The sequence below is a fragment of the Engystomops pustulosus genome, unplaced genomic scaffold (genome assembly GCF_040894005.1).
Source record: "Engystomops pustulosus unplaced genomic scaffold, aEngPut4.maternal MAT_SCAFFOLD_164, whole genome shotgun sequence".
In the NCBI taxonomy this organism is placed as follows: Eukaryota; Metazoa; Chordata; class Amphibia; order Anura; family Leptodactylidae; genus Engystomops; species Engystomops pustulosus.
Window position 1 is genome coordinate 231,885 of NW_027285044.1, and position 21,269 is coordinate 253,153.

General features: G+C 53.7%; 1 protein-coding gene across 1 annotated transcript in view; it reads left to right on the forward strand.

The window, feature by feature from the left end:
- The window catches only part of LOC140108658 (epidermal growth factor receptor kinase substrate 8-like), a gene marked incomplete at its 3' end in the record, with an annotated part of 42,241 nt that extends 25,387 nt beyond the window's left edge, over positions 1-16,854 (forward strand). The window contains exons 2-7 of the mRNA XM_072131878.1: positions 7,960-8,031; positions 8,571-8,635; positions 12,432-12,499; positions 12,688-12,849; positions 14,063-14,212; positions 16,772-16,854. Coding sequence (XP_071987979.1) covers positions 7,960-8,031; positions 8,571-8,635; positions 12,432-12,499; positions 12,688-12,849; positions 14,063-14,212; positions 16,772-16,854 — 600 coding nt within the window. The remainder of the gene's footprint in view (positions 1-7,959; positions 8,032-8,570; positions 8,636-12,431; positions 12,500-12,687; positions 12,850-14,062; positions 14,213-16,771) is intronic.
- Positions 16,855-21,269: the final 4,415 nt, after the last annotated feature.

A 21,269-nucleotide genomic window follows, 5' to 3' on the forward strand; every position in this document is an offset into this window, starting at 1 on the left:
GAAATACCAAAACACACCTATATGAGGAAATGGGAATCTTTCTTGGGCAGAGAACTGCCATTGGAAACATGGCAACAAGTATGGGATAGAGCAGCGAAGACGTCACAGTGCGTCCAGTACAAGGAAAATCAGTATAAGTTACTAATGTTATGGTACCACACACCGGCACTACTACACCGAGTTTACCCTGATTCACCTGATACTTGCTGGCGCTGTGGGGCAGGGGGGGCAGATGTGCCACATATATTTTGGCTATGTCCAGTTATACAACCTTACTGGTCCACCGTTACGAGTATTTTATCCTCGGTTCTCAAATATCAGATACCCACGGACCCCAGTGTATGTTTACTGAACCTCTACCCGGCAGGACTGCGTAAACACTCAACTAGGCTGCTCCCACACCTCCTCACTGCAGCAAAATGCCTAATTTCCGCGAAGTGGAAAAAACCCACAGCACCTTCTAGAGTGGAGCTCTGTACTCGTATACAAGAGACTCGAACTATGGAATATCTCACTTCACTCCTGCAGAATAAGATAGATACCTTTAATGGCATCTGGGCTCCGTGGGATGACTATTGGACGGGGCGGAATGTCTGTTAGGAAACAGCTTCCATGACAGGAAGCACCCACCACTCAGCTAGTTCGGATATCAAACCTCACCTCTCTCCACCTTGTGTCTTGTCTTGTGTCAAATTCCCCCATTGGTTAATTTACTCTGTTCTCTCTTTAGGGAGTTGTTTCTTATGTTCTCCTAATGTTATGGTTCCTGGGGATTCCCCCCTTTACTGTATAAATGAATCTTGGTAGGTTGGCAAGACCTACTCTCATTACTATGTTTGAAAACAGATGTATTAATAATGTATCCCAATTGTAGACTATGTAACATTCTCTACTGTTGTATAAGCATGGAAAAAATGAAAAAACCTAATAAAAACACAGTTATATAAAATGGCTCAGACACAAAGGGGTTAAGACCCTCCAGGTTACTTTAGCCCTGCAGGGTCTGATTGCAGTATGTAGCACTATTACTGCTGATCTCTAATCGCTGCCATCTGCTGGCTATTAGAAATCATTACACATGGCAGCCTATGACTCTCAATGAGACTATAGGCCAGTGATGGCAAACCTTTTAGACGCTGAGTGCCCAAACTACGACCAAAACCCATGTATTTTTTGCAAAGTGCCAATGCGACAATTTAAGCAGTAACTTATTACTCCCTGCTCTGTCACAGGATTACATTGTATAGGCACCTGAGGACACCAATACAGTAGAAAGAAGGAGAGGAAGTTTGGATCATCATTGTAGCTTCCTTCTGGAGTCGTGGACTGCCTGGGACTGCAATAGGCCTTGAGTCCTGTCTGGCGAACTCTGCCCTGTGGTGAAGGCAAGAGTGCCCATATAGAGGGCTCTGAGTGCCACCTCTGGCACCCGTGCCATAGGTTCACCACCACTGCTATAGGCTGTCATGGCAAACCATGGTTGCCCTCCGATGACGTCATGGGTGGCGCCGATCGAGCATCCAGAATGACGGCTCCAGTGTAAGGGTAAGGTAACTTACCAGGGCAGTAACAGGCGGGTGTCAGCTGTATCATGTAGCGGACACCCGCTGTGTATGGAGAGCGTTCAGCCCGTGAGCTCTCTATACACTCCTCGTCCTGGTGCGGGAAGGTGTCAATATTTGCCCCGACCGTAACAGGATCCTATAGGGTGAGGAACCGACCCGGTAACGTGTATATAAGCGAGACTCGGACGGGGATTCGTGGATTGAGATAAAAGGGCGACACAGGTGAAGTTTTATATTTAATTTCCTGAAGGCGCAGGACACACAATAGTTATATATACAGTTACACAGGTGGAACTACAAGTACCAGCAGTTCAGTAAGCTCCTTACCTTGTGTGTGGCCTAATGGGACCTGATAGTCCACACCTTAAGATCTCCCTCTGCACTTGATGGTAAATGGGATCCCAGAGATGTCTGATTATATGAGGTGCGGACACCGCCCCCCTGTCCACCCCCCGCAGGGGTCATGGGTCCCTCCTACTGGGTATCGCTTCCAGTACCGTGGAGAAGTCACAGCTTCTCGAAGGGTCAGAGTTCTGGCATCATTGTGCAACATCCCCCACCGGGGCCTTTCCTTGGGGCCTGGAGGCCGCCGGGGCCCAGAATACCTGAGTGGCTGGCGGTTACGGCCGAGGCACACTAGTGTCACGGTGCTTGGTATGGGAACCGGAGGGCTGTCCTGCAGTCTGGCAGCTCTCCAGCAGGTGGTGTGTACAAGAAATATGGAGGGTGAGGCTGATGTACTGGTTCTCCCGGGGGCAACCCTTACAGTCTGTAGTGTGTGTCCCTGGTAGATAGATGGGGCAGCCCTTAGTGTCTGTAGTGTGTGTCCCTGGTAGATAGATGGGGCAGTCCTTAGTGTCTGTAGTGTGTGTCCCTGGTAGATAGATGGGGCAGCCCTTAGTGTCTGTAGTGTGTGTCCCTGGTAGGTAGATGGGGCAGCCCTTAGTGTCTGTAGTGTGTGTCCCTGGTAGATGGATGGGGCAGCCCTTAGTGTCTGTAGTGTGTGTCCCTGGTAGATAGATGGGGGCAGCCCTTAGTGTCTGTAGTGTGTGTCCCTGGTAGATGGATGGGGCAGCCCTTAGTGTCTGTAGTGTGTGTCCCTGGTAGATAGATGGGGCAGTCCTTAGTGTCTGTAGTGTGTGTCCCTGGTAGATAGATGGGGTAGCCCTTAGTGTCTGTAGTGTGTGTCCCTGGTAGATGGATGGGGCAGCCCTTAGTGTCTGTAGTGTGTGTCCCTGGTAGATGGATGGGGCAGCCCTTAGTGTCTGTAGTGTGTGTCCCTGGTAGATATATAGGGGCAGCCCTTAGTGTCTGTAGTGTGTGTCCCTGGTAGATAGATGGGTCAGTCCTTAGAGTCTGTAGTGTGTGTCCCTGGTAGATAGATGGGGGCAGCCCTTAGTGTCTGTAGTGTGTGTCCCTGGTAGATGGATGGGGCAGCCCTTAGTGTCTGTAGTGTGTGTCCCTGGTAGATAGATGGGGCAGTCCTTAGTGTCTGTAGTGTGTGTCCCTGGTAGATAGATGGGGTAGCCCTTAGTGTCTGTAGTGTGTGTCCCTGGTAGATGGATGGGGCAGCCCTTAGTGTCTGTAGTGTGTGTCCCTGGTAGATGGATGGGGCAGCCCTTAGTGTCTGTAGTGTGTGTCCCTGGTAGATATATAGGGGCAGCCCTTAGTGTCTGTAGTGTGTGTCCCTGGTAGATAGATGGGTCAGTCCTTAGAGTCTGTAGTGTGTGTCCCTGGTAGATAGATGGGGGCAGCCCTTAGTGTCTGTAGTGTGTGTCCCTGGTAGATGGATGGGGCAGCCCTTAGTGTCTGTAGTGTGTGTCCCTGGTAGATAGATGGGGCAGTCCTTAGTGTCTGTAGTGTGTGTCCCTGGTAGATAGATGGGGTAGCCCTTAGTGTCTGTAGTGTGTGTCCCTGGTAGATGGATGGGGCAGTCCTTAGTGTCTGTAGTGTGTGTCCCTGGTAGATAGATGGGGGCAGCCCTTAGTGTCTGTAGTGTGTGTCCCTGGTAGATAGATGGGGCAGCCCTTAGTGTCTGTAGTGTGTGTCCCTGGTAGATGGATGGGGCAGTCCTTAGAGTCTGTAGTGTGTGTCCCTGGTAGGTAGATGGGGCAGCCCTTACACTCTGTAGTGTGTGTCCCTGGTAGATGGATGGGTCAGTCCTTAGTGTCTGTAGTGTGTGTCCCTGGTAGATGGATGGGGCAGTCCTTAGAGTCTGTAGTGTGTGTCCCTGGTAGATAGATGGGGCAGCCCTTAGTGTCTGTAGTGTGTGTCCCTGGTAGGTAGATGGGGCAGCCCTTACACTCTGTAGTGTGTGTCCCTGGTAGATGGATGGGTCAGTCCTTAGAGTCTGTAGTGTGTGTCCCTGGTAGATAGATGGGGCAGCCCTTAGTGTCTGTAGTGTGTGTCCCTGGTAGATGGATGGAGCAGCCCTTAGAGTCTGTAGTGTGTGTCCCTGGTAGATAGATGGGGCAGCCCTTAGTTTCTGTAGTGTGTGTCCCTGGTGGATGGATGGGGCAGCCCTTAGTGTCTGTAGTGTGTGTCCCTGGTAGATGGATGGGGCAGCCCTTAGTGTCTGTAGTGTGTGTCCCTGGTAGATGGATGGGGCAGCCCTTAGTGTCTGTAGTATGTGTCCCTGGTAGATAGATGGGGCAGCCCTTAGTGTCTGTAGTATGTGTCCTTGGTAGATGGATGGGGCAGCCCTTAGTGTCTGTAGTGTGTGTCCCTGGTAGATGGATGGGGCAGCCCTTAGTGTCTGTAGTGTGTGTCCCTGGTAGATAGATGGGGCAGCCCTTAGTGTCTGTAGTGTGTGTCCCTGGTAGATAGATGGGGCAGCCCTTACAGTCTGTAGTGTGTGTCCCTGGTAGATGGATGGGGCAGCCCTTAGTGTCTGTAGTGTGTGTCCCTGGTAGATGGATGGGGCAGTCCTTAGTGTCTGTAGTGTGTGTCCCTGGTAGATACAAGTGCAGTACTGGAGTGATCTTGGAGAGGATCCTCAGGAGTTGGGTCACCAGCCTGGATGCAGGGGCAGGCTGGGATGGAGCTTTGTCCTGTTTGTGGTTCGGTGTCACTCTGTGTCAGGTTGATGAGCTGAGGCCTAGGAGCTTCTCCTGTGGTGAGAGCTGGGCCTGAGAGATTTGCTCTCGGAAGTTTCTAGAACTCTCTCTCAGCTCTGACTGACTCCTCCCCTTAGGGTTTAGTTCCTCCCCAGTCAGGTCGTCTCCTCCTCCAGTCACACTCCAGTTACAAACAGTAGAACATCATTGGATGATAACATAGCATTGCTTTAACCCTTGCCTATCCAGGCAGGATCTACCACTGCTCAATTACCTATATACAGTATACACTGAGTAGTAAAAGATCTTATTCACAATTCCTCTGCCATGCGCATTGGCAGGGACGTTGCAATTGGATCTGGGTGAATCCCTGGATGGCATTGATGCTAAACCTGACCCATTTGCTATGGTCCCATTCCGAGATATTTATCTCTGGACCCAAGGATGCCAGAGCCTCGGGAATTAGGAAACTGTGATCCCCTGACGTTAACCCTTTCACGACCCGTGACGCAATAGCACGTCACCGGTCGGCCGCGGGTGCATGGAGAGGGCTCACGCGCTGAGCCCTCTCTATAGCCGGTAAGTCTTTGCTGCATATTGCAGCAAAGGTTTACCGGCAACACCCGCGATCGGTGCCAGCACCGCTCGCGGGTGTCTTCCCGCTGATTGCCGCCGCCGGTTTCAAAAGGATGGCGCCGCCATCATTTCGAGGATCGCTGCTCCCCGTGACGTCATCGGGGAGCGGCGATCCATCGCCATGGTAGCCCCGGTCTCAGGAAGACCCGAGGCTACTTCGGGTTAACCCATGCATTACAATGTGCTATCAGCACATTGTAACGTATGAGTAGTAAAATCCCCATATACTGCCATACTGTAGTATGGCAGTATATGATAGGATGGTACAGACACCCTAGGGTTAAAGTACCATAGGGAGTCTGAAAAATACTAAAAATAAAAAAAAGTGAAAAAAAAAAAAAAAATTCTAATAAAAAAACCTAAAAATTCAAATCACCCCCCTTTCCCTAGAACTGATATAAATAAACAGTAAAAATCATAAACACATTAGGTATCGCCGTGTCCGAAAATTCCCGATCTATCAAAATATGATAACGGTTTTTTCACTGTGTTTAATCCTGTAAAAGAAAATTGCGCCCAAAGTCGAAAATGGCACTTTTTTGTCATTTAAAAAAAAATTACAAATTCTATAAAAAGTGATCACAAGGTCGTACAGTCCTAAAAATGATAACATTGTAAAGGTCATCAAAATCTGCAAAAACGATACCACCCACAGCTCTGCACACCAAAGTATAAGAAAGTTATTAGCGCCAGAAGATGGCAAAATCCCCCAAAAAATTTTTGTTCATGAGGTTTTAATTTTTTTAAATGTATGAAAATATTATAAAACCTATACAAATTTGTTATCCCCGCAATCGCACCGACCCAAAGAATAAAGTAGACATGTCATTTGGAGCAGACGGTGAAATCCGTAAGATCCAAGCCCACAAGAAAACGGCACAAATGCGTTTTTTTTACCAATTTCACTGCATTTGGAATTTTTTTCCCGCTTCCCAGTACACGGCATGGAATAATAAATACCATCTCTACGAAGTGCAATTTGTTACGCAGAAAATAAGCTGTCACACAGCTCTGTACATGGGAAAATAAAAAAGTTATGGATTTTTGATCATGGGGAGTGAAAAATGAAAAAACAAAAAAGGGCCAGGTCCTGAAAGGGTTAAAGATATTTACTTTATCTTGTTTATAAATATTTTTTAAACTTTTGTTTTTTTCCCCTGATGTATGATGTCGGCCTATGGAGATGCAGGACCTGGGGTCATTGTCCGGACCGTGGGACGAGACGCCCCCGAAACTGGCACAGCAGGGCCAATCATGGCGGGGAGGAGTCTAGGAGCATTATAGCCACTGCGGTGCCTCAAGGGTTAAACAAGCGGGATCGCAGCTATGGCAATCTCAGCTGTTACACAGGGGTCCCGGGCCCCCGCACTGCTGACATCAGGGACCTGCAAGTACATGTAACTCCAAGGTTGTTAAGGGGTTAAAGGGGTATTCCAGGAATGGGCATAATTCTTGTACAAATGGGTAAATATGGAATTAGTTGGTATTTACTTAGCAGAAAATGCTGTGGAGCGGATGCAGGACAGAAGATGCTGCTGGTCACATGTCCACATCACATGTCCTGCAGCTGCCTGGTCATGTGATCAGTTTGGCTGTAGTGGGTTGGTTGCAGTGCATCCAGTATGGCCGGGGTGTGGTGATGGCAGCTACACATCGTTACTATGGTAACTGGACAGTCTGTTACATCATCACTAGGGGTGGAGCATAAGAGGGAGGAGGGGTTACTGAGAAGTACAGGATCATGGGACTTGTAGTTTCCAGTGGCAGCCATCTTGTTATAAACTCCACATATATTAGAGTGGCCATAACATTTAGTGAATCATAAAATCAAACCATTTCAGCTCCACTTTGTGACTAATGATGTTGAGTTTTGTTGTATTCATTTATTTATAGCATTGTAGGGTTTTGTATCAGACGTTCACATTCCCGGAACACCCAATTTCCTAAATTGTGTAAGCGCTAGTAAAAGACACTTGTGAAAAAATAGGAAGATCTCAAAGTTGTAGATGTGGGTGCCACATCCCTCTGAATCCCTCCAGGCTGGACGGGAAGCGGGGAGGCGACGCGGGTGCGGGAGGGGAAGCGGGGAGGCGACGCGGGTGCGGGAGGGGAAGCGGGGAGGCGACGCGGGTGCGGGAGGGGAAGCGGGGAGGCGACGCGGGTGCGGGAGGGGAAGCGGGGAGGCGACGCGGGTGCGGGATGGGAAGCGGGGAGGCGACGCGGGAGGGGAAGCGGGGAGGCGACGCGGGTGCGGGTGCGGGTGGGGAAGCGGGGAGGCGACGCGGGTGCGGGTGGGGAAGCGGGGAGGCGACGCGGGTGGGGAAGCGGGGAGGCGACGCGGGTGCGGGAGGGGAAGCGGGGAGGCGACGCGGGTGGGGAAGCGGGGAGGCGACGCGGGTGCGGGTGGGGAAGCGGGGAGGCGACGCGGGTGCGGGAGGGGAAGTGGGGAGGCGACGCGGGAGGGGAAGTGGGGAGGCGACGCGGGTGCGGGAGGGGAAGCTGTGAGGCGACGCGGGTGCGGGAGGGGAAGCTGTGAGGCGACGCGGGTGCGGGAACGCACCAGGGGCCATTACACGCAGGATGGAGCGGTTTGTGTCTATTTTGTTTATTTCCACATAACATTGGTTTCTTCTCTATAGTTTTGTATTTGTGGCTCTGGTGCTGGTTCTGTTTTATGTCTATAATGTTGTCCTTTCTCACAGGCCGCCCATCATGAATGGACATTTCTCCAGTTACTACCAGGGAGGGTTAGGAAATGCCTCCCCGGAACCCAGGTAAGTGCTCCCATGACTCCGCCACCTTCACAGCCAGGTCTCGCCATGTTTGCAGGTTGTGTCTGGGTTGGTGTTAGAGCCAGGGCGTACCTAGGAGAGGCAGGGTCCCATAGCAGACTTCTGAATGGGGCCCCTTCTCCCACTTAATACATACATATTACGCACATATGCACAAATATAGAGCATATACACATCACATATACACACATACAGAGCCATATAGAGATGCGTGCACACAAACAGCATATATACACACATACAGTATATATACACACATCACATACACACACACAGCATATATACACACATACAGTGCATATATACACATCACATACACACACAGCATATATACACACATACAGTGCATATATACACATCACATACACACACAGCATATATACACACATACAGTGCATATATACACATCACATACACACACAGCATATATACACACAAACAGTGCATATATACACATCACATACACACACAGCATGTACATCTCTGGTGTCCCTGATGCCTCTCTCCTTTCTTTCCTCTAGTAATTATGACCTTTCCTCTGTTAAATCTGAGAAAACTGGAAGAACAAGCGCCAAGAGTCTTTATGGTAAAGAAGTTTTATTGTTCTGGGCCCTGACCGGTGCCGACCTGTATATAATACCGAGGGATCATAATAGACAGACGTGTACCTGGTGACAGGCTAAGGGTGACGGACGTGTGCGCCTGGTGACGGAGGTGCGAGCGCCTGGTGACGGAGGTGCGAGCGCCTGGTGACGGAGGTGCGAGCGCCTGGTGACGGAGGTGCGAGCGAGCGCCTGGTGACGGAGGTGCGAGCGAGCGCCTGGTGACGGAGGTGCGAGCGAGCGCCTGGTGACGGAGGTGCGAGCGAGCGCCTGGTGACGGAGGTGCGAGCGAGCGCCTGGTGACGGAGGTGCGAGCGAGCGCCTGGTGACGGAAGTGCGAGCGAGCGCCTGGTGACGGAGGTGCGAGCGAGCGCCTGGTGACGGAGGTGCGAGCGAGCGCCTGGTGACGGAGGTGCGAGCGAGCGCCTGGTGACGGAGGTGCGAGCGAGCGCCTGGTGACGGAGGTGCGAGCGAGCGCCTGGTGACGGAGGTGCGAGCGAGCGCCTGGTGACGGAGGTGCGAGCGAGCGCCTGGTGACGGAGGTGCGAGCGAGCGCCTGGTGACGGAGGTGCGAGCGAGCGCCTGGTGACGGAGGTGCGAGCGAGCGCCTGGTGACGGAGGTGCGAGCGAGCGCCTGGTGACGGAGGTGCGAGCGAGCGCCTGGTGACGGAGGTGCGAGCGAGCGCCTGGTGACGGAGGTGCGAGCGAGCGCCTGGTGACGGAGGTGCGAGCGAGCGCCTGGTGACGGAGGTGCGAGCGAGCGCCTGGTGACGGAGGTGCGAGCGAGCGCCTGGTGACGGAGGTGCGAGCGCCTGGTGACGGAGGTGCGAGCGCCTGGTGACGGAGGTGCGAGCGCCTGGTGACGGACATCTAGGGCTATGATGGACAGACATCTACCTCATCACCTTCTACCTTCCTGTTATTCTCCATTTGGATCGCAGGGGATGGGATTTACTTCTTGCGGTCTTCATCCAAACATAAAAAGAAAGGTAGAGCTGCGCCCGTTTGTTGTGTGCTGAGGTGTGGTTTATCCCTCCGTGTTATTCTATATCCTGCACCCCATTAGTGACGTGATCTCCGTGAGCTTCAGGGGCGGTGGAGATAACGTTACCAGCCATTGCTCCTAGAATAAGGGTGGTGCTCTTCATTTTGTAGACCCCTAAACATTAGATTTATACATCCCCACATAACAATATATAACTCAACATTTTGTGTGGGGGTCACTTATCTTGGGGTGTGCTGTGTTACTTTGTGGAATTTGTGCAGGCACAGAAGCGATCTACTAATAGTCACTGCTTCAGTATGAACGTTTTGGTAAGTACCATATCATGTGATCCGAATGCCAAGGCCTGGGGTACTCACAAAGACCCTTGTAGATGCCTGGCCATCAGGGGGACCCACTGGGGATAAGGAAGTCCCAAGGACTCGGTGACCATCTGGGGATAAGGAAACATTATTTACTTGGTGACCCTCCAGGGATAAGGAATCCCCAACTTCTAGATGACCCTCTGGGGACAAGGTAGCCCCAACTACTGAGTGACCCTCTGGGGATAAAGAAACCCCAACTACTAGGTCACCCTCTAGGAATGAGGAAGCCCTAGCTAACAGGTGACCTTCTGGGGATAAGAAAGCCCCAACTACTCGATGACCCTCTGGGGATAAAAAAGCCTCAACTACTAGATGACCCTTTATGAATGAGGTAACCCCATAAAGAGCCCCAATTTCAAGGTTGCACTAAGGGTGAAAGGAAGCCCAAATTTCTAGATGACCTTCTGGGGATATGGAAGCTCCAACTACTTGGTGACCCCCTGGGGATAAGGAAGCCCCAACTACATGGTGACCCCCTGGGGATAAAGAAGCCCCAACTACTAGGTGACCCCCTAGGGATAAGGAAGCCCCAACTACATGGTGACCCCCTGGGGATAAGGAAGCCCCAACTACATGGTGACCCCCTGGGGATAAAGAAGCCCCAACTACATGGTGACCCCCTGGGGATAAGGAAGCCCCAACTACATGGTGACCCCCTGGGGATAAGGAAGCCCCAACTACTTGGTGACCCCCTGGGGATAAGGAAGCCCCAACTACTTGGTGACCCTCTCGGCATAAGGAAGCCCCAACTACATGGTGACCCCCTAGGGATAAGGAAGCCGCAACTACATGGTGACCCCCCTAGGGATAAGGAAGCCCCAACTACTTGGTGACCCCCTGGGGATAAGGAAGCCCCAACTACATGGTAACCCCCTAGGAATAAGGAAGCCCCAACTACTAGGTTACCCTCTCGGGATAAAGAAGCCCCAACTACTTGGTGACCCCCTGGGGATAAGGAAGCCCCAACTACATGGTGATCCCCTGGGGATAAGGAAGCCCCAACTACTTGGTGACCCCCTGGAGATAAGGAAGCCCCAACTACTAGGTGACCCCCTGGAGATAAGGAAGCCCCCACTACTAGGTGACCCCCTGGGGATAAGGAAGCCCCAACTACTTGGTGACCCCCTGGGGATAAGGAAGCCCCAACTACTTGCTGACCCCCTGGGGATAAGGAAGCCCCAACTACATGGTGACCCCCTGGGGATAAGGAAGCCCCAACTACATGGTGACCACCTGGGGATAAAGAAGCCCCAACTACTTGGTGACCCCCTGGGGATAAGGAAGCCCCAACTACATGGTGACCCCCTGGGGATAAGGAAGCCCCAACTACATGGTGACCCCCTAGGGATAAGGAAGCCCCCAACTACATGGTGACCCCCTAGGGATAAGGAAGCCCTAACTACTTGGTGACCCCCTGGGGATAAGGAAGCCCCAACTACTTGGTGACCCCCTGGGGATAAGGAAGCCCCAACTACATGGTGACCCCCTAGGGATAAGGAAGCCCCAACTACATGGTGACCCCCTGGGGATAAAGATGCCCCAACTACTAGGTGACCCCTAGGGAAAAGGAAGCCCCAACTACATGGTGACCCCCTGGGGATAAAGAAGCCCCAACTACATGGTGGCCCCTGGGGATAAAGAAGCCCCAACTACTAGGTTACCCTCTCGGGATAAGGAAGCCCCAACTACTTGGTGACCCCCTGGGGATAAGGAAGCCCCAACTAAATGGTGACCCCCTGGGGATAAGGAAGCCCCAACTACATGGTGACCCCCTAGGGATAAAGAAGCCCCAACTACTAGGTGACCCCCTAGGGATAAGGAAGCCCCAACTACATGGTGACCCCCTGGGGATAAGTAAGCCCCAACTACATGGTGGCCCCCCGGGGATAAAGAAGCCCCAACTACTAGGTTACCCTCTCGGGATAAAGAAGCCCCAACTACTTGGTGACCCCCTGGGGATAAGGAAGCCCCAACTACATGGTGACCCCCTGGGGATAAGGAAGCCCCAACTACATGGTGACCCCCTGGGGATAAGGAAGCCCCAACTACATGGTGACCCCCTGGGGATAAAGAAACCCCAACTACATGGTGCCCCTGGGGATAAAGAAGCCCCAACTACATGGTGACCCCTGGGGATAAAGAAGACCCAGCTGCGAGATGACCAACTGTGGAAAATGCAGAATGCTCAGTCCTCCCACCTGAGGTGCAGGTATTTTGATTGGATCACATCATGGATCCTAATAAAGTGACATGAATACTAGTGGATGCGTTGGCCAGGGTTCTCAGCTCCTGTACCACCATGCACCAGGCTTTCTCTTCCCTGGGTGGCAGTGACCACTGACCCTGTTAGGATCCCAGCACCAGGCCATACCAGTGGCAGTACCCTCCAACCTTGTGAATGTCTCTTCACAGAGCAAAGAAAGAGCTACGCCCGGGACAGCGTCAGCGTGGTGTCGGAGACCTCCCAGTATCATGTTGAGGTAAAGTCTAGTCCTTCTCTCTGGTGATGTGGACAGTGGTGGTGTAGGGACCGGTGTTTATATTGGGGTAAATCCGTCTGTAGTCTCTCAGTTATTTAGTTTGTGCCTGTAAACTAGCAAAATTTCCTAAATCTTTCCACTCCTCATGGCCTGTTGACATGTGAACCTGCTCCTACAATGTACTGCAGCACCTCACTACGTTCATCATGGATCGTAAGGACGCAGTGCTCACCGTAGACGATGGAATCCGCAAGTTAAAGTTACTGGATGCAAAGGGAAAAGTGTGGACACAGGACATGCACCTCCAAGTGGATGACAAAGCAGTTAGTCTGTATGATATAGAGACCAAGGTAACGTCCCATGTATGATACGGGAGAGCTCCCATGGGGAGTCCAAGCCTAGTGAGTAATGTTGGGCTTGGCGCTGGGCTCTGCGTATATCTAGAAGTCCTGATTGAGTGTTGGTTGCAGGAGCTTTGGCATGGCGGACATGGTCTTTGAATAATGATGCTAGTCGATGCCCTGAGTGATGTTGGTCATAGCTCTAAACATTGGGGACATGGCCCTGGGATGGTGATGCTAGTTGAAGCCCTTAGTAATGCTGGTCCTGGCCCCAGGATGGAGATGTTTGTCGAAGCCCTGAGTAAGTGATGTTGGTCATAGCTGGTGATATCGAGGCCTTGAATGGTAATGTTGGTAGCTCTGGGCACAATGATGTTGGTTGACACCTCGTGGATGGTGATGGCCCCAGGATGGAGAGGTTTGTCGAAGCCCTGAGTGATGTTGGTCATAGCTGGTGATATCAAGGCCTTGAATGGTAATGTTGGTAGCTCTGGGCACTGTGATGTTGGTTGAGGCCTTGTGGATGGTGATGTTTGTCGAAGCCCTGAGTAAGTGATGTTGGTCATAGCTGGTGGTATCGAGACCTTGAGCTGGTAATGTTGGTAGCTCTGGGCACAATGATGTTGGTTGAGGCCTCGTGGATGGTGATGGCCCCAGGATGGAGATGTTTGTCGAAGCCCTGAGTAAGTGATGTTGGTCATAGCTGGTGGTATCGAGGCCTTGACCTGGTAATGTTGGTAGCTCTGGGCACAATGATGTTGGTTGAGGCCTTGTGGATGGTGATGGCCCCAGGATGGAGATGTTTGTCGAAGCCCTGAGAGATGTTGGTTGAGGCCTCGTGGAGCTGATTGTATAATATTTACAGATGTTGAGACTTTAATGCAGCAGATTATGCGCTGGTAGGACATGGTGATTTTTATCTTCTCAATGTTTGATGGTCACTTTATACTTTTGGTGATCCCTTAACTGGAAATGAATTGAAGACCATTGTTGGTGGTCATGGACATCTTCACAATCTAGTCTTCGGCTTCCTCTTCTCCTTTAACATGAGAGCTGTGGGTGAAGTAGAAGGTTTGTAGGACCCAGCAACCCTAAGTGGGAAGAGGGTGGTTGTGTGCATGAGGGCCCCCCTTGGTTGGCGGTTGTCCATGCATGCTGATCCTCTCACCATAGGTTGCAGTGTACAGAGCGGCACAATGTTTGTCCTTTCGTTTCTGCACAGACTGAATTAGAGCATTTCCCAGTCAGCAGCATCCAGCTCTGTAAAGCTGTGATGAACACTTGCAGATACGACTCCATTCTGGCCCTTGTGTGCAAAGAGCCAACGCAGAGTAAAGCTGATCTGCACCTCTTCCAGTGTGATGAGGTCAAGGTAAGGCCAGACGTGTGCCCCCACCCCGTGCTCCCACCCTCTGTCCTGCACGGTGTTCCAGTGTGTGTGGAGGTGGCATGGACTCGCTGCATGCTATGTGGGGGGCTGTTGTGTCAATGGCTGTCATGCTTCAGGTCATGGGGCAACCACTAAGCCCACCATGGCCTGGAGGAACATCCAGCTCCTGAACTCTGGAGAGAAGTCGCTTCATGAGAAGAATTGGAAACAGGAGAGGGTCATGGAGGATTCCAGAAACATCCTCTCCATTACAGAGACTCATTGTGACCCCCTCACACGTAACATCCTCCCCCTACAGTATACAACATGGACCCGACCACCGTACAAGCAATGGCGCCAAGAGGTGGAGAGACCAACAGGAGAACTGATGGAGAGGACCTCACCATAGCGTCTACATAATGACCTCACCCCTCTATAGTGACCTGCACCCCCTCTTCTCACCCCTCTATAGTGACCTGCACCCCCTCTTCTCACCCCTCTATAGCGTCTACATAATGACCTGCACCCCCCTTCTCACCCCTCTATAGTGACCTGCACCCCCTCTTCTCACCCCTCTATAGTGACCTGCACCCCCTCTTCTCACCCCTCTATAGTGACCTGCACCCCCTCTTCTGACCCCTCTATAGTGACCTGCACCCCCTCTTCTCACCCCTCTATAGCGTCTACATAATGACCTGCACCCCCATTCTCACCCCTCTATAGTGACCTGCACCCCCTCGTCTCACCCCTCTATAGTGACCTGCACCCCCCCTTCTCACCCCTCTATAGTGACCTGCACCCCCCCTTCTCACCCCTCTATAGTGACCTGCATCCCCTCTTCTCACCCCTCTATAGTGACCTGCACCCCCTCTTCTCACCCCTCTACTGCGTCTACATAATGACCTGCACCCCCTCTTCTCACCCCTCTACTGCGTCTACATAATGACCTGCACCCCCTCTTCTCACCCCTCTATAGTGACCTGCACCCCCTCTTCTCACCCCTCTATCGTGACCTGCACCCCCTCTTCTCACCCCTCTATAGCGTCTACATAATGACATGCACCCCCTCTTCTCACCCCTCTATAGTGACCTGCACCCCCTCTTCTCACCCCTCTATAGTGTCTACATAGTGACCTGCACCCCCTCTTCTCACCCCTCTATAGCGTCTACATAATGACCTGCACCCCCTCTTCTCGCCCCTCTATAGTGACCTGCACCCCCTCTTCTCACCCCTATATAGTGACCTGCACCCCCTCTTCTCACCCCTCTATAGTGACCTGCACCCCCCCTTCTCACCCCTCTATAGTGACCTGCACCCCCTCTTCTCACCCCTCTATAGTGACCTGCACCCCCTCTTCTCACCCCTCTATAGTGACCTGCACCCCCTCTTCTCACCCCTCTATAGTGTTTACATAATGACCTGCACCCCCTCTTTTCACCCCTCTACTGCGTCTACATAATGACCTGCACCCCCTCTTCTCACCCCTCTATAGTGACCTGCACCCCCTCTTCTCACCCCTCTATAGTGTCTACATAGTGACCTGCACCCCCTCTTCTCACCCCTCTATAGTGTCTACATAGTGACCTGCACCCCCTCTTCTCACCCCTCTATAGCGTCTACATAGTGACCTGCACCCCCTCTTCTCACCTCTCTATAGTGACTACATAATGACCTGCACCCCCTCTTCTCACCCCTCTATAGTGACCTGCACCCCCTCTTCTCACCTCTCTATAGCGTCTACATAATGACCTGCACCCCCTCTTCTCACCCCTCTATAGTGACCTGCACCCCCTCTTCTCACCCCTCTATAGCGTCTACATAATGACCTGAACCCCCTCTTCTCACCCCTCTATAGTGACCTGCACCCCCTCTTCTCACCCCTCTATAGTGACCTGCACCCCCTCTTCTCACCCCTCTATAGTGACCTGCACCCCCTCTTCTCACCCCTCTATAGTGACCTGCACCCCCTCTTCTCACCCCTCTATAGTGACCTGCACCCCCTCTTCTCACCCCTCTATAGTGACCTGCACCCCCTCTTCTCACCCCTCTATAGTGACCTGCACCCCCTCTTCTCACCCCTTTATAGTGACCTGCACCCCCTCTTCTCACCCCTCTATAGTGACCTGCACCCCCTCTTCTCACCCCTTTATAGTGACCTGCACCCCCTCTTCTCACCCCTCTATAGTGACCTGCACCCCCTCTTCTCACCCCTCTATAGTGACCTGCACCCCCTCTTCTCACCCCTCTATAGTGACCTGCACCCCCTCTTCTCACCCCTCTATAGTGACCTGCACCCCCTCTTCTCACCCCTCTATAGTGACCTGCACCCCCTCTTCTCACCCCTCTATAGTGACCTGCACCCCCTCTTCTCACCCCTCTATAGTGACCTGCACCCCCTCTTCTCACCCCTTTATAGTGACCTGCACCCCCTCTTCTCACCCCTCTATAGTGACCTGCACCCCCTCTTCTGACCTCTATAGTGTTGTGCAGTGGGGTGTATTGGGGTTCTGGACGTGTGGTTGTGGGGGGCTCCTGTCTTATTGTGCTTGTGCTCCCCTCAGGCTTCCACCATCCATCAAGACATTTACAGCTCAATGATTGACGGAAGAGGAGGAAAACCCCGGACACGACCGGAAACACTGAGGTAACCCCAGCCCCCCCTTATTGTGCCCCTAGGTGTGGGGTACATGTCTCAGATACACAGGGGGGCCCCTAGGTATGGGGTACATGTCTCAGATACACAGGGGGCCCCCTAGGTGTGAGGTACATGTCTCAGATACACAGGGGGGCCCCTAGGTGTGGGGTACATGTCTCAGATACACAGGGGGCCCCCTAGGTGTGAGGTACATGTCTCAGATACACAGGGGGGCCCCTAGGTGTGGGGTACATGTCTCAGATACACAGGGGGGGGCCCCTAGGTGTGGGGTACATGTCTCAGATACACAGGGGGGGCCCCTAGGTGTGGGGTACATGTCTCAGATACACAGGGGGGCCCCCTAGGTGTGGGGTACATGTCTCAGATACACAGGGAGGCCCCCTAGGTGTGAGGTACATGTCTCAGATACACAGGGGGGGCCCCTAGGTGTGGGGTACATGTCTCAGATACACAGGGGGGGCCCCTAGGTGTGGGGTACATGTCTCAGATACACAGGGGGGCCCCCTAGGTGTGGGGTACATGTCTCAGATACACAGGGGGCCCCCTAGGTGTGGGGTACATGTCTCAGATACACAGGGGGCCCCCTAGGTGTGGGGTACATGTCTCAGATACACAGGGGGCCCCCTAGGTGTGGGGTACATGTCTCAGATACACAGGGGGCCCCTAGGTGTGGGGTACATGTCTCAGATACACAGGGGGCCCCCTAGGTGTGGGGTACATGTCTCAGATACACAGGGGGGCCCCCTAGGTGTGGGGTACATGTCTCAGATACACAGGGGGCCCCTAGGTGTGCGGTACATGTCTCAGATACACAGGGGGGCCCCCTAGGTGTGGGGTACATGTCTCAGATACACAGGGGGGCCCCTAGGTATGGGGTACAGGTCTCAGATACACAGGGGGGCCCCTAGGTGTGGGGTACATGTCTCAGATACACAGGGGGGGCCCCCCTAGGTGTGGGGTACATGTCTCAGATACACAGGGGGACCCTAGGTGTGGGGTACATGTCTCAGATACACAGGGGGACCCTAAGTGTGGGGTACATGTCTCAGATACACAGGGGGGGCCCCTAGGTGTGGGATACATGTCTCAGATACACAGGGGGGGCCCCCTAGGTGTGGGGTACATGTCTCAGATACACAGGGGGGCCTCCTAGGTGTGGGGTACATGTCTCAGATACACAGGGGGGGCCCCTAGGTGTGGGGTACATGTCTCAGATACACAGGGGGCCCCCTAGGTGTGGGGTACATGTCTCAGATACACAGGGGGGCCCCCTAGGTGTGGGGTACATGTCTCAGATACACAGGGGGGCCCCTAGGTGTGGGGTACATGTCTCAGATACACAGGGGGGCCCCCTAGGTGTGGGGTACATGTCTCAGATACACAGGGGGGCCCCCTAGGTGTGGGGTACATGTCTCAGATACACAGGGGGGCCCCCTAGGTGTGGGGTACATGTCTCAGATACACAGGGGGCCCCCTAGGTGTGGGGTACATGTCTCAGATACACAGGGGGCCCCCTAGGTGTGGGGTACATGTCTCAGATACACAGGGGGCCCCTAGGTGTGGGGTACATGTCTCAGATACACAGGGGGCCCCCTAGGTGTGGGGTACATGTCTCAGATACACAGGGGGGCCCCCTAGGTGTGGGGTACATGTCTCAGATACACAGGGGGGCCCCTAGGTGTGGGGTACATGTCTCAGATACACAGGGGGGCCCCCTAGGTGTGGGGTACATGTCTCAGATGTTACAAGGGCGCCCCCTAGGTCTGGGGTACATGTCTCAGATACACAGGGGGGCCCCTAGGTGTGGGGTACATGTCTCAGATACACAGGGGGGCCCCCTAGGTGTGGGGTACATGTCTCAGATACACAGGGGGGCCCCCTAGGTGTGGGGTACATGTCTCAGATACACAGGGGGGGGGGGCCCTAGGTGTGGGGTACATGTCTCAGATACACAGGAGGCCCCCTAGGTGTGGGGTACATGTCTCAGATACACAGGGGGGCCCCCTAGGTGTGGGGTACATGTCTCAGATACAGGGGGGCCCCTAGGTGTGGGGTACATGTCTCAGATACACAGGGGGGCCCCCTAGGTGTGAGGTACATGTCTCAGATACACAGGGGGCCCCCTAGGTGTGGGGTACATGTCTCAGATACACAGGGGGGCCCCCTAGGTGTGGGGTACATGTCTCAGATACACAGGGGGCCCCCTAGGTGTGGGGTACATGTCTCAGATGGTACAGGGGGGGCCCCTAGGTGTGGGGTACATGTCTCAGATACACAGGGGGGCCTCCTAGGTGTGGGGTACATGTCTCAGATACACAGGGGGCCCCCTAGGTGTGGGATACATGTCTCAGATACACAGGGGGGGCCCCCTAGGTATGGGGTACATGTCTCAGATACACAGGGGGGCCCCTAGGTATGGGGTACATGTCTCAGATACACAGGGGGGCCCCCTAGGTGTGGGGTACATGTCTCAGATACACAGGGGGGCCCCCTAGGTGTGGGGTACATGTCTCAGATACACAGGGGGACCCCTAGGTGTGGGGTACATGTCGCAGATACACAGGGGGGTCCCTAGGTGTGGGGTACATGTCTCAGATACACAGGGGGGTCCCTAGGTGTGGGGTACATGTCTCAGATACACAGGGGGGCCCCCTAGGTGTGGGGTACATGTCTCAGATACACAGGGGGGCCCCTAGGTGTGGGGTACATGTCTCAGATACACAGGGGGACCCTAGGTGTGGGGTACATGTCTCAGATACACAGGGGGGCCCCTAGGTATGGGGTACAGGTCTCAGATACACAGGGGGGCCCCTAGGTGTGGGGTACATGTCTCAGATACACAGGGGGGGCCCCCCTAGGTGTGGGGTACATGTCTCAGATACACAGGGGGACCCTAGGTGTGGGGTACATGTCTCAGATACACAGGGGGACCCTAAGTGTGGGGTACATGTCTCAGATACACAGGGGGGGCCCCTAGGTATGGGGTACATGTCTCAGATACACAGGGGGACCCTAGGTGTGGGGTACATGTCTCAGATACACAGGGGGGCCCCTAGGTGTGGGGTACATGTCTCAGATACACAGGGGGGCCCCTAGGTGTGGGGTACATGTCTCAGATACACAGGGGGGCCCCTAGGTGTGGGGTACATGTCTCAGATACACAGGGGGGCCCCCTAGGTGTGGGGTACATGTCTCAGATGTTACAAGGGCGCCCCCTAGGTGTGGGGTACATGTCTCAGATACACAGGGGGCCCCCTAGGTGTGGGGTACATGTCTCAGATACACAGGGGGGCCCCTAGGTGTGGGGTACATGTCTCAGATACACAGGGGGGCCCCCTAGGTGTGGGGTACATGTCTCAGATACACAGGGGGCCCCCTAGGTGTGGGGTACATGTCTCAGATACACAGGAGGCCCCCTAGGTATGGGGTACATGTCTCAGATACACAGGGGGGCCCCTAGGTGTGGGGTACATGTCTCAGATACACAGGGGGGCCCCCTAGGTGTGGGGTACATGTCTCAGATACACAGGGGGGCCCCCTAGGTGTGGGGTACATGTCTCAGATACACAGGGGGCCCCCTAGGTGTGGGGTACATGTCTCAGATACACAGGGGGGCCCCTAGGTGTGGGGTACATGTCTCAGATACACAGGGGGCCCCCTAGGTGTGGGGTACATGTCTCAGATACACAGGGGGGGCCCTAGGTGTGGGGTACATGTCTCAGATACACAGGGGGGCCCCTAGGTGTGGGGTACATGTCTCAGATACACAGGGGGGCCCCCTAGGTGTGGGGTACATGTCTCAGATACACAGGGGGACCCTAGGTGTGGGGTACATGTCTCAGATACACAGGGGGGCCCCTAGGTGTGGGGTACATGTCTCAGATACACAGGGGGCCCCCTAGGTGTGGGGTACATGTCTCAGATACACAGGGGGGCCCCTAGGTGTGGGGTACATGTCTCAGATACACAGGGGGACCCCTAGGTGTGGGGTACATGTCTCAGATACATGGGGGGCCCCTAGGTGTGGGGTACATGTCTCAGATACACAGGGGGGCCCCCTAGGTGTGGGGTACATGTCTCAGATACACAGGGGGGCCCCTAGGTGTGGGGTACATGTCTCAGATACACAGGGGGCCCCCTAGGTGTGGGGTACATGTCTCAGATGTTACAAGGGCGCCCCCTAGGTGTGGGGTACATGTCTCAGATACACAGGGGGGCCCCTAGGTGTGGGGTACATGTCTCAGATACACAGGGGGCCCCCTAGGTGTGGGGTACATGTCTCAGATACACAGGGGGCCCCTAGGTGTGGGGTACATGTCTCAGATACACAGGGGGGCCCCTAGGTGTGGGGTACATGTCTCAGATGTTACAAGGGCGCCCCCTAGGTGTGGGGTACATGTCTC